Source organism: Lithobates pipiens, unplaced genomic scaffold (genome assembly GCF_037356315.1).
Source record: "Lithobates pipiens isolate NorthernLeopardFrog02 unplaced genomic scaffold, aLitPip1_a1.2 Scaffold_8, whole genome shotgun sequence".
Taxonomy (NCBI): Eukaryota; Metazoa; Chordata; class Amphibia; order Anura; family Ranidae; genus Lithobates; species Lithobates pipiens.
This window is the reverse complement of record NW_027507903.1, coordinates 649,853,490-649,867,704: the sequence shown is the minus strand read 5'-3', so window position 1 is coordinate 649,867,704 and position 14,215 is coordinate 649,853,490. Positions and strand designations below refer to the sequence as shown.

Sequence of the window (14,215 nt, the reverse complement as noted above, 5' to 3'; positions counted from 1 at the left end):
TAGAACAGCGATGTGTGTGATCCTGTAGAAATGTGACCGACCCTCGTGCCTTTTCAATGCCATGTCTGAAAAACCATAATTGTGTAAAAATATTGTAATTTGTGTAAAAATATCTAAATGGTGTTAGACCCCCTGGTGAGTTTTTTTTTGGTTATTTAAACTGAAAAATGATTTAAATAAATCAAACAGTCTCATATGACAAAAAACTGTGAAGTGATTGTAGCCTTTCAAATGGTTGAATTAAATTAAAAACTAAAAAAAAACAAAAAAAACTAACAAATAAGGTGTAGAATAAAAAGAAAAAATGAGAATAGCGCTTCCCTCTAATAGATTATGAATTAAATATGCTTAAAAAATATAATTATAGTCCATAAACATGTGGAAAGTGGCTCGTGCACGATATAGCAAGTGCTGTGACTAATCCTTAATATGCTGAAAGGAAGGCGCCGGTGTGTTTTTCCGTGTAAGTAGTGGTTTTGCACTCACCAGATGCCTTGCCCCTACAGGGGCAGTTGCGCCTCCACAGTGTAAGCCCCTGTGTCGCTGCGTGGCGTTGTTCTGGGACCTTCGGTTTCTCAGCATATATCAGCCACCTCGCTAACCTCTGCGCAAAAGAACTTGAAGTAGGATCAGACTTATAGGCTTCTACATTGGGGCACTTAAGCAAGAAATGGTCCATTATCTCCTCCAGAACGCCACACTCCACTGTTGGACAACCACGGTTCTCCACAGAGCGATGCTTCAGGGTGCTCTTCACATAGAGTCTGCCATGGAACGAGTGCCAGGTCAAATCCCGGAGATTTAAAGGGATTCTCTCCATATTCAGGACATTTGAGTGTACGCTGCTCTGGTACAGAGACTGATGTGTCTGGTTATGTGTATTGCTGAATATGTCACAAATATTATAACAATCATAATTAATTAATTCATGTCTAGATGAAAAACACTGCATTGTAACAATTTCTATCTTTTGTCTTTCTGAAGAATTTCCTGCGTACATTTTCACAGAAAGAGAGTCCATGGGTTGGTCTCAACAAGACGGAGTCTAATAAATGGCAATGGGTGGATGGGACTGTTCTTAATACTAAAGAGTAAGTCCACCCTCCACATCCGATTTCTTTAGACATTACAAGTCATAAATGTGATCAGCCTCATTGTTTGTGTAGATCAGTGATTCTCAACCAGGGTTCCGTTGAACCCTAGGGTTCCTCCAGAGGTTGCTAGGGGTTTCTTCAGCTTCGGACCATTTCTGGTCTTTCTGGACCACTTCAGATCTTTTTAGCTATCTGTAAGGAGGTAATTCTTCCCAATGACCACAAGTGTAAGGACCATTCTTCCCACTGACCATCACACTAATGTATCATGAGTTGTAGATTTCTAATTTTTAGCAGGGGTTCTCTGAGACCGGAGAACTATTTCAAGGGTTCCTCTGTGTTGAAAAGATTGAGAAAGGCTGGTGTAGATGTTGAAGATTATATATACTGTACCCATTGTAAATATCATCATTAGTACTTTTTTAGGTTCCGAGAACATTTATGAAGCCCCTGCTTCTGTCCTGCTAAGTATCAGTTTCAGACCTGGTCACTAATGGAATTTGTTCCTTGCAGGTTCTGGCAGGATGGTCAGCCCGATAAAAAAAATGGAATAGAAGATTGTGCTCAGTTCAGAGAAGGAGATGGCTTGAATGATGTGGATTGTTCTTCGACAAGACCGTACATCTGTGAGAAGGAATTATTCTGAAGTGTGCCGGTGAACCTCAGACATCCCCCTTCTGCTCTTTTATTCTCCCACTTCCTATTAGAGTAATATCAAATGGGCTAAAAACAAAGAGAAATGTACAGGCTCCTATGCCTGATCATCTTCTAAAATTTCCAGTTACCTGTCTGCTCTGGTGAATCTCTAAATGTAATACATTAGGACAAGGATCTCCAACCCATGGCTCATGGGCTGCATAGGGTTGCCACCTGTCCGGCATATACCCGTTTTTAAATCGTGTGTCTGGGTTTTCAGACCGCCTGAAACATGGACACAATAATCATTATGGATTGTGGCTTCCCAAGTAAGCGAGTACCACAACTGCCGAGTGCATAAGGGTGCGGTCCGGTTTCAGATAAAAGTGATCTCAGCGGTGGATACGCAGCAAGATCACTTTTATCGGGGGTGGGAGAGGGCCCCCTTCTCTCCACACTCAGGCTCGCAGTCTCCGCTGTAATTCATCCCAGAGCCGTTCTATCAGGTTGAGTTCAGGACCTTGCTTTGTGCATTAGTCCAAATCATTTGGTGGAGGGGGGCATTATGGTGTGGGGTTGGTTTTCAGGGGTTGGGCTTAGCCCGTTAGTTCCAGGGAAGGGAACTCTTAAGGCATCAGCATACCAAGACATTCTGGACAATTTCATGCTCCCAACTTTGTGGGAACAGTTTGGGGATGGCCCCTTCCTGTTCCAACATGACTGCGCACCGGTGTACAAAGCAAGGTCCATAAAGACATGGATGAGCGAGTTTGTGGTGGAGGAACTTGACTGGTCTGCATAGAGTCCTGACCTCAACCCGATAGAACACTTTTAGGATGAATTAGAGCAGAGATTGTGAGCCAGACCTTCTCATTCCACATCAGTGCTTGACCTCACAAATGTGCTTCTGGAAGAATGGTCAAACCTTCCCATAGACACGCTCCTAAACCTTGTGGACGGCCTTCCCAGAAGAGTTGAAGCTGTTATAGCTCCAAAGGGTGGGCCAACTCAATATTGAGCCCTACGGACTAAGACTGGATGCTATTAAAGTTCATGTGTGTGTAAAGGCAAGCATCATAATACTTTTGGCACTATAGTGTATTTATCGTGAACGCTGTGTGTATCCTCCCTTAAGATTTACTTAACATGCAGTGGAGTAAATGACAAGTGTGTTATATTTACTCAACACATTGAAAAGGGAACCTGTTGGGGTGAGATATTGGGTAGAGGAATAACATTAGCAATTGTGAGGTTTATTGCACAGTTGGTTAAATGGCTGCGGGAGAAGAAATACAGCACACTGTGGACACTCAGCAAATGCTTAGTACCTGAGTGGTAATGATTGTGTTAACCTCGAAAGAGGAGAGGATACATAAGTGGGGTTGTCTCTCCATGCAAGCACCCCCTGTGAAAAAATCCGTACTGTACAAATGTAAGTGACGAAACGCGTTGATCATGGTTACACTGTGACCGCAGGTGATATCAGGACTGGAACCTCTGGAAGTAGACGCAGGGGCTCTTTCCCCCCGGGCCCTGGGAAAATTGGAAAACTGTATGCCATGAAACCAGTCTCTGGTGCCGAAAAGGTTGTGGACCTCTGGGTTAGAGGATTGAGCAAGTGACCACATGTTCACTTATAAACAAAGCCCAGCCTGCGTAAGAAGATAATCCATGCTTAAGTTTCTGGTTCGTGCTGCGCTGGACTGACTGGAGCAGTCCGTGGTCATGGGTGGGTGATTTTGTGGGCGGAGAGAAATCCTTTCCAGTAGAATGTGCCCAACGGTGGATGGTGGTGGTTGACCTTTTTGGGGGCTTGGGCTGCTACCTTTCTGATACGGTATAATGGTCATTTCAACAAACGAAAAAACAAGCTCTGGACTGCCGCACTCTTCAGAAGACTACTTTCTTTTATTGGAAAATCGCATTACAGCTCAACAAACACAGCAAACAAGGAAAAATTGCTGACGTTTCGCACTAGCCGTAGTGCTATGAATAAGCACTACAGCTAATGCGAAACGTCAGCAATTTTTCCTTGTTCGCTGTATTTGCTGAGCTGTAATGTGATTTTCCAATAAAAGAAAGTGGTCTTCTGAAGAGTGCGGCAGTCCAGAGCTTGTTTTTCGTCTGTTTCTAGAGGTAATAGCCAGCACCTGTGGCTTCCCAGCCGTAGAGACAGTTTATAGCCTGCATGTGTGCTCCTGGAGCGGTGAGATCCCTTCTCCTTATGGTCATTTCAGTGAGAAGACTTGGATAGGATAGAAAGAGCGCCCAGGCACAAAAGTTGCAGTTCTTTGGCCCCTGGGCGCTTCTTTTATACTAATTAAATACTTAGGTTTCCCAGGTCATAAAAATGGACCTCTTTGCTGCTCTCTGGCTCTTGGAGGCATGTTGCTCTTCAGAAGAGCGCCACCATGGTGGACTTTGAGGACACGGACGCTGGAAAGTTATAGTAAATATAGATGATCTTCTGTTGCAGAGGCCTTTTTTACAAGTGATCCATTGGAAAGTTACAAAGAATGGACTTAGGAAAGGTCCACTTTTCATTCATTGTGCTTTTTATAAAAAGAATTCAGAAAATTTGACTTTTTTTCTTATATTTATTAAAGGTTAAGGCATATGACCATATTTCCATATGACGATAAACATTGGTGGAAAAGGGTTACAAGAGATAATGTTTTGAATGAGGCAAACAAGTAAGAAAAGCTGTAGAACAAACAATGCAACATAATAAGCTCTCTTGCATGGTATGTGAAGAGAAAGCGATACTAGGGTCTCTCACTGAACAGACGGTCCTGAATACCAGGAATTACAGCTACTACTACAATAGATTAATCTGGGTGGAATTGTTAGAATCAAAACCCCTCCTTAAACTAAAATGAAAGGAAGGTAAACTAAAGGTAAGATAAATTTAACCTAAGACACATTACGAAAAAAAAAGGGGGGGGGGATAAAGGATAATAGGTCCTCCATAGGGTCACAGGTCTTGTCTAAATAAAGATCGGGTATCCATGCAGCATGCAAATGAGTTAAGCTATGTGCTTCTTAAAATTGTGGTCTGTAGTTTGCCCAGGGTGTTTGACAAGCTGGCCTTGGGATATCTTTCAGTGTATTTGGAAGATTGGATTAATCACTCTATTTCCATGGTCGAAAAGGTGTATTTAATGTAAGAGCACCATCTTGAGAAGAATCTATTAGTTGGTGCATAATTTTGCATCGCTGTACCCAATTTTTCTTGATAGAGAAGTTTTGTGAGGTCATTCTGTACTGCGGTAATCGTTGGTGGTGAAGAGGATGTCCACCTTTTAGTATATTTGTGGGTGCAGCTAGAAGACACAAGTTAGTTCATTGAGAGATATGGGTTTTGGGTTTGCCCAGTTGCAGTTGGCTGGATTTGTTATGACTGAATAAAAATAGGATAGGTGTCTTAGCAATATTGGCAGTCAGTTATACTGAAAATATACTGTATGATTTGACTCCAGAAAGCTGAGACTGGGGCACATTGCCAGAAACGATGAAGCAAAGGGGGTTTGAGGGTCCCACATGGCGGACAGTTTGCAGAGTTAGGGGTGTCTCCCAAGAAGTGAGATGGGATAAAAGCCCTGTGTATCAATTTGGGACTGTGCCATCTTTTTGTGCCAATTAATATTTTTTTTTTGCTTTTTCTGCTCTTTTAATAAAGAAACAATTCCTTGCTGAAAAATTGGACTGTGTCAGTTTTTGATGACAATTAATAATAAATTAGCAAGCTTTGGGTGCCAGGTTGCTGAGATAATCCATGTGGCCAGGAAATGACCACACCCGCACAATATATCATCATAATGATGACATGTAAGGGGGTCACCCTGTGCTACACCTAAATAAACACACAGGTAATGAAGTTTGGTTAATCCATTGCTTTGTCCTCACTAATACTATTCAGGTCAAATAGATATTTTTTTTGTCTGTTTGGCACTGCCCCATAATGCCCTGTGATCTGCACTTTAACACTTTGACTGCTAAGGACATGTTCTAAATATCATGGCAATCAAATGGTTAAAACAAGCTCATGGTTGCCAACCCCCACCATGCTCCCTGGTCATATCTCCAGGAAGACCAGTACTAATGGACATCCAGGATGAAGAGCAGGTGATAATGGTCGCTGCAGACCATTCCTGTTGTTCTGTTCCTAATATAATACAGGCAGGCAGTTCATTCAGTTACCTGCAGTATATTCAGTACTGTATCCTGTGCAGCTAGATCTCACTGCGGACCGTTCCTGTTGTTCTCTTCCTAATATACTACAGGTAGGCAGTTGATTCAGTTAGCTGCAGTATATTCAGTACTGTATCCAGTGCAGCTAGACCTCACTGCAGAACATTCCTGTTGTTCTGTTCCTAATATATTACAGGCAGGCAGTTCATTCAGTTAGCTGAAGTATATATTAAGTACTGTATCCTGTGCAGCTAGATCTCCCTGCAGACCATTCCTGTTGTTCTCTTCCTAATATATTACAGGCAGGCAGTTCATTCAGTTAGCCGCAGTATATATTGAGTATTGTATCCTGTGCAGCTAGATCTCACTGCAGACCATTCCTGTTGGTCTCTTCCTAATATACTACAAGCAGGTAGTTGATTCAGTTAGCTGTAGTATATTCAGTACTGTATCCTGTGCAGCTAGATCTCACTGCAGAACATTCCTGTTGTTCTCTTCCTAATATATTACAGGCAGGCAGTTCATTTAGTTAGCTGCAGTATATATTGAGTACTGTATCCTGTGCAGCTAGATCTCACCGCAGACCATTCCTGTTGTTCTGTTCCTAATATACTACAGGCAGGCAGTTAATTCAGTTAATTTAAAGATACACATTCCACAAACCCTTTACCTAGTGTATCATCACAGCGCTGTGGATAACTCAATATTTTATATCTTAGCTGCCACTTACCATAAAATGTCACATATAAAAAGGTGCATACAAAAATAGTAGTAAACTTCCAAAAAACTAATTAGTTGCACGTGGCGCTATAACCTGTGTACCTTTCAGTGCACAAATCCTCACCTCCTCAGTGATCCTATCTCAAATCATAAATTGTCTAATCAATAACAAAATATATAAATATTAATCACTCAGTGAATACCCAAATTTACATTTAAATTACACATATAGTGAAAAATATATAATCAAATGTGAATATAGTCCATCCACCACACAATATTCGAAAAAGCATCCAGATTACAGAAAGTCTTTCTATAAATGCATAAGAAGAATATCCAGTGCTCAGATTCCTTTCTACAAGTGACTCCTTCACCACACCATCCGTGATTTATGCTCCCCCCTTCGTGAAAACACTCACCAACTGCTAAGCCTTACACTCTCGTGTGAGGCTCAAGGGCTTTCAAATGATCTCTCAAGATGAAATTCAGACCCCAGCACATCCGATTGGAACTTCTCCACTTACGCACTTCATTGTATAAATATATACAGGCATTTGTATATCTAGAGGCAAATTTAAAGTTTTTACCTCAGAAGCCATTTAGTTCTGATGCAGACAAGTGAAGGTCTTCAAATTTGCCTCTAGATATACAAATGCCTGTATATATTTATACAATGAAGTGCGTAAGTGGAGAAGTTCCAATCGGATGTGCTGGGGTCTGAATTTCATCTTGAGAGATCATTTGAAAGCCCTTGAGCCTCACACGAGAGTGTAAGGCTTAGCAGTCGGTGAGTGTTTTCACGAAGGGGGGAGCATAAATCACGGATGGTGTGGTGAAGGAGTCACTTGTAGAAAGGAATCTGAGCACTGGATATTCTTCTTATGCATTTATAGAAAGACTTTCTGTAATCTGGATGCTTTTTCGAATATTGTGTGGTGGATGGACTATATTCACATTTGATTATATATTTTTCACTATATGTGTAATTTAAATGTAAATTTGGGTATTCACTGAGTGATTAATATTTATATATTTTGTTATTGATTAGACAATTTATGATTTGAGATAGGATCACTGAGGAGGTGAGGATTTGTGCACTGAAAGGTACACAGGTTATAGCGCCACGTGCAACTAATTAGTTTTTTGGAAGTTTACTACTATTTTTGTATGCACCTTTTTATAAGTTAATTCAGTTAGCTGCAGTATATTAAGTACTATATCCTGTGCAGACTGTTCCTGTTGTTCTCTTCCTAATATACTACTCATTCAGTTAGCTGCAGTATATTCAGAATCAGTATAGATATACATCCCAGCTTTGTGCAGCTACATCTTACTGCAGGCCATTCCTGCTGTATCTATTCAAATACATTACAAATAAATCAAATACAGTATGTCTGAAAGGCCAACAAGGAGAGGCAGATGATAACAGGCTACTAAAAGAGGGCAAGCAGGCTCTGTGTCTCCAGCCAACATTACTGGTCATGGACACGGTGCATCCTCAGAACATGGCCGTGGGGACGCTTGTCTTTTTTTTTGGCAGCTGGCCTTGTTGAGCCACAACATGCAGAAGAGTTGGTAGAGTGGATGACCAAGCCGTCCTCATCCTCCTCATCCTCTGTCACCCAGGCTCAGAGTACTTTGACTGCCAATGCAGCTGCCAAAGTGGCCTCTTCCATCGGCTCAATGTCATCAGTTACTCCTTCCCTAGCCCCACCATCATGTCCTGAGGAGTCCCCCGAACTGTTCGACCACAGTGTTGGGTACATATTGCAGGAGGATGTGCAGCGTTTTAAAGTCTCCGATGATGGTACCCCGATTGAGGAAGGCAGTAACATGAGCCCAGAGAGAGGGGGTGCCCAAGAAGGACAACAAACTGGCAGTCATGTTCCCCCAGCTGCAGCATACTGCCAGGTTTTCTCCAGTGATGAGGAAAGAGGGGATGATGAGGTCACTGACTCTACGTGAGCACCTGAGAGGAGGAGGGGGGAGGAGGCACATCTCCAATGAGGCAGGATGCCCTCCAGGGGCCAGCTTAAGGGCAGCCGACCGACTGTATCACACCGCAGAGCTCTGCATGTGCAGGACGCTGCTGACTCCACGCGTTTTTCCAAAATTTCTTTGGTGTGGGCCTTTTTTGAGATGCGTGCAGCAGATTGCACAGTTGCTGTTTGCAACATATGTCTGAAGCGTATCAAGTGTGGCCAAAATAGCAGCCACTTGGGCACTAGTGATGGACGAACTTCCGACGGGACGTTTTGTGAACGCGGACCGCGAACGCGGCCGATAGTTTGCGAAACGGAACGTTCGCGGCGGGCCCCATTGACTTCAATGGGAGGCGAACTTCGCAAACCTATAGGTCAAATTTGCAGCCACAAAATAATTATTAGCTGTGCAAACATAGTCCCACCACATGGCCAATGACATAACACATGTATGAGGTGAATCTGGGATCGACAACTACAAGCATTCTTTTTTTATATGGGAAATTGTTCTGACAATTCAGGACTGTGGAGCGCATGAAGGCAATGGAGGAGAGGGAAGGTCAGGGACCAGGGTAGGCAAAGAAGAGGGTGCAGGAGATGATCACCAGCAGCGTGACATACAGCAATGACACCTGCACCATGATAGAGTCATCTGACAATAGCACCGTGATACAGAGCACTGACATCAGCAGCGTGACATAAAGCATTAACACCAGCACCGTGACATACAGCATTGACAGCAACACCGTGATAGAGAGCACTGACATCAGCAGTGTGACATAAATCACTCACACCAGCACCGTGATATACAGCACTGACAGCAGCACCGTGATAGAGAGCACTGACATCAGAAGCGTGACATACAGCACTGACATCAGCACCGTGATAGAGAGCACTGACATCAGCACCGTAAGCAGCCCCAGGAGGAAGTCAGCACAGCACAGGGATGGTGTGATCCCCTCATAATAAGAACCCCCAGGAGTAAGTCAGCACAGCACAGGGATGGTGTGATCCCCTCATAATAAGCAGGCCCAGGAGAAAATCAGCACAGCACAGGGATGGTGTGATCCCCTCATAATAAGCAGACCCAGGAGAAAATTAGCACAGCACAGGGATGGTGTGATCCCCTCATAATAAGAACCCCCAGGAGGAAGTCAGCACAGAACAGGGATGGTGTGATCCCCTCATAATAAGCAGACCCAGGAGAAAATCAGCACAGCACAGGGATGGTGTGATCCCCTCATAATAAGAACCCCCAGGAGGAAGTCAGCACAGCACAGGGATGGTGTGATCCCCTCATAATAAGCAGGCCCAGGAGAAAATCAGCACAGCACATGGATGGTGTGATCCCCTCATAATAAGAACCCCCAGGAGGAAGTCAGCACAGCACAGGGATGGTGTGATCCCCTCATAAGCAGCCCCAGTAGAAATATGACACCGCTCAACCTCTTCAAAGAGGAGGGTAGGGGCATATAGTACGGTGTGCTTTTTTGGGACAAGGAAGTGAGCCAAATGAAGAAAGAAGGTCTGTGCGCTTGATTCAAAAAAATGTTTATAGACATATACATGGTCTACTGGTCACATGTGTTGAATTCCTCCGAGATCCATGCCTCATTCATTTTTAGAAATATGAGGTAGTTAACACTGTCGTGAGCTAGGCGAGTACGCTTATCGGTCACGATCCCCCCTGCTGCGCTGAACGTCCTTTCGGACAGGACACTGGATGAGGGGCAAGCCAACAGTTCGATTGCAAATTGGGCAAGCTCTGGCCAGAGGTCAAGCCTGCCCACCCAGTAGTCCAGGGGTTCATCACTCCTCAGAGCGTCCACATCGGCCGTTAACCCAATGTAGTCGGACACCTGATGGTCTAGGCGTTCCCTGATGCTGGATCCGGATGACACCTGTCAATGGGTCGGCTGAAAGAATGACCTCATATCCGAAGTCACCAACACATCTTCAAACCGGCCTCTTCTTGCAGGCGCTGTTGGATTGGTACCCGCAACTCCTTCTCTGGTAGTGGGAATTGCTCCTCTGCCAGCGCACGCAAAAGCAGAATGCAGCATTTCTCGAAGCAAGGCCTAGAAGTGCTGCATTCTGACAGCCCTCTGCGACGCCGGTAACATTTCCGCCATTTTGTGTTTGTACTGGGGGTCTAAGTATGTTGCCACCCAGTACTGGTCCTTGACCCTTATGCTTTTTATACGGGGGTCCCTATTAAAACACTGGAGCATGAAGGCCCCCATTTGCACTAAAGTGGAAGCGGTGTGGTGGCCTGGCTCCTGCTCATCATCCAGGATAATGTCGTCCTCTTCATTCTCCTCTCCCCATCCACGCACAACAGGGATCCCAGAAAGGTTTAAAGCATGCTCTTCTTGCTCCTCCTCATCCGCCCTGGCAACATCCTCCTCTGACTCCTCTTCAGACTCTTGTTGTTGACTTGTCTCGGATAGAGTAGCCCCCCTGGGAATTCATCCAGCATTGCGACTTCCTCATCTTCCCGCTCCTGGTCCTCCACAGCTTGATCAATGACACGACGCAATGCACGCTCCATAAAGAAGGCATAAGGTACCATGTCACTGATGACGCCATGGCTGCGACTGACCAGTTTGGTGATCTCCTCAAATGGCCGCAGAAGTCTGCATGCGTCGCGCATGAGCAGCCACTGGCACGGTGAAAAAAAACCCAGCTCCCCAGAACCATTTCTGCCGCAGAGTTTATACAGGTAGACGTTAACTGCACGTTTCTGCTGGAGCAGCCTATCAAGCATATAGAAGGTTGAGTTCCATCGCAAATGAGGGCAATCGCAAATAAGACGTCTGACCGGCAGATTGTGTCGCCGCTGAATGTCAGCAAGGCGAGCCAAGGCCGTGTAAGATCTTCTGAAATGGGCCGAGATTTTCCTTGCCTGCCGCAAGATGTCCTGGACCCCAGGGTATTTGACAACGAATCGCTGCACGACCAAGTTTAAGACGTGTGCCATGCATGGCACGTGTGTGATTTTGCCCTGTTTCAATTGGCTAAGCAGATTGGCACCGTTGTCACACACCACTTTACCAACTGTCAAATTGAGCGGTGTTAGCCACTGATCTGCCTTGTGAACGCAAAGCTGAAAGGAGTGCCGGGCCAGTGTGGCTCTTGGCTTCCAGGCACAACAGACGCAGCACGGCATGGCAACGTCTCACCTGGCATGTGGAATAGGTTCTGGGGAGCTTGGGCGGTGCAGCGGAAGAGACGCTAGCAGCGGAAAAGGAGGAGGCAGCTGAGGAGGAGAGGGAGGAGGATGGAGTAGGAGGAGGAGGAGAAGAAGAGTCAGGCCTGCATGCAATCCGTGGCGGTAAAACCAAATCTACACGGGTGCCACAGGTTACATGCTTGACGGCCGTCAGAAGGTTCACCCAGTGGGCAGTAAAAGTGATATACCTATCCTGCCCATGTTTGCTAGACCACGTGTCTGTGGTCAGATGTATCTTGGCACCGACACTGTGTGCCAGAGATACATTCACTTGCCGCTGAACATGGCCATATAGCTCTGGGATGCCCTTCTCTGAGAAATACTTCCTTCCTGGGACCTTCCATTGTGGTGTTCCAATGGCCACAAATTTGCGAAAGGCCTCCGAGTCCACCAGTTTATATGGCAGTAGTTGGCGGGCTATGAGTTCTGACAAGCCAGCCGTCAATCGTTGGGCAAGAGGGTTATCCGGCGTCATCATTTTTTGACGCTCGAACATTAGGCCCATGGAAGCCTGGCTTTTTGCAGAAAAACGTGAGCTTGGCGTGATGGAAGGTGGAGTGGAGGACAATTGTGAGGAGAGAGGAGAAGGAGAAGTAGAAGACGAGGCTGGACGGTGAGAGCCTGCAGTGTGGCTTTGTGTGTTCCGTTGCTCCCACTGGGCTCGGTGATTGCTGCCCATATGCCTTCTTAAGGCGGTCGTCCCGAGGTGAGTGTTGGGCTTACTGCGACTAATGCGTTGACTGCAAAGATTGCAGATGGCAACGCTATTGTCAGCAGCGGACACGTTAAAAAAAGCCCACACTGCGGAGCCATGTGCCGGTGTCCTGGGAGCACCAGATGTGACCGTACATGGTCGATGACTCGCTCCTGATACATTTGCAGTCTGCTTTGTCCCTCCTGTGCAATGTAAGTTATTCCTGCTTCTCCTCCCTATCTGCTGGTCCATATCTCCCTCTGAACTCCCCTCCTCTTACTCTCTTGTGGGCACCCACGTGACATCACTAGACACGTCATCATCAACGTCACCTTCCCCACCGCTATAAGAAGAGATCTCGGAGTAGGCAGCAGCAACACCGGGGACCAACCTCCTCCTTGGGCTGATCTGGGTACTGTCGTCAGACTGCTGAGTAGCGGTTGTTGCTTCCTCCTTTTCCTGATCCAATACCAAGAGTGGCTGCGCATCAGCAATGTCCTCTTGATATGGATCAGAAAATAATTCCTGTGACTCAAGCGGAAGGTATGTGGTGGTGGTGGTGGTGGTGTTGTTGGTGGTAGTGTCTTTGGGGGTGCACATAGCAGAGAGTGAAGAAGAGGGTGCAGATCGAGAGGATGAGGAGGGTGCAGAAGAGTAAGGCTGAGTGAGCCACTCAACCAAGTCTGGTGCGTCCTTTAAAGTAATTGAACGCACCTTCTGCAACTTCCCACTTTGGCTCAAGGCTGGTGCTCCTGCCCTACCCCTACCACCCCTGCGGAAGGGCCTGCCTCTTCCTCTGCCTGTCATTTTTTAAATCACCCTGTGACAAAACTCTTAGTCCCTATACCGATGAAGGACTGCTGCAGTATAGGGCAGCGGTCAGCAGTGGTGCACCTCAACCCTATCTATTGTGGACCGATACCGGTCCTTACAGAACAGCAGACTGTACCTCACTCAACCCTATGTACTGTAGCACCCTACACCAAGTTACCAGTCTTTATAAAGGACCTTTGTGGACCAAGTAGGTTGTGTGTGACTGATTAGCAGACTGTATGTCAGTCCCTATACTGCTGAAGGACTGCTGCAGTAAAGGGCAGCGGTCAGCAGTGGTGCACCTCAACCCTATCTATTGTGGACCGATACCGGTCCTTACAGAACAGCAGACCGTACCTCACTCACCCCTATGTACTGTAGCACCCTGGACCTTACCAGTCCTTATAAGGACCTTTGTGGACCAAGTAGGTTGTGTGTGACTGATTAGCAGACTGTACGTCAGTCCCTATACTGCTGAAGGACTGCTGCAGTATAGGGCAGCGGTCAGCAGTGGTGCACCTCAACCCTATGTATTGTGGACCGATACCGGTCCTTACAGAACAGCAGACTGTACCTCACTCAACCCTATGTACTGTAGCACCCTGGACCTTACCAGTCCTTATAAGGACCTTTGTGGACCAAGTAGGTTGTGTGTGACTGATTAGCAGACTGTACATCAGTCCCTATACTGCTGAAGGACTGCTGCAGTATAGGGCAGCGGTCAGCAGTGGTGCACCTCAACCCTATCTATTGTGGACCGATACCAGTCCTTACAGAACAGCAGACTGTACCTCACTCAACCTTATGTACTGTAGCACCCTAGACCTTACCAGTCCTTATAAGGACCTTTGTG

General features: G+C 45.8%; 1 protein-coding gene across 1 annotated transcript in view; it reads left to right on the top strand.

Annotated features, from left to right (window-relative positions):
* The window catches only part of LOC143964190 (uncharacterized), a 42,688-nt gene extending 40,515 nt beyond the window's left edge, over positions 1–2,173 (top strand). Inside the window, exons 8-9 of the mRNA XM_077473887.1 lie at positions 985–1,091; positions 1,608–2,173. Coding sequence (XP_077330013.1) covers positions 985–1,091; positions 1,608–1,740 — 240 coding nt within the window. The 3' untranslated portion in view covers positions 1,741–2,173. The remainder of the gene's footprint in view (positions 1–984; positions 1,092–1,607) is intronic.
* The last annotated feature ends 12,042 nt before the right edge of the window (positions 2,174–14,215 follow it).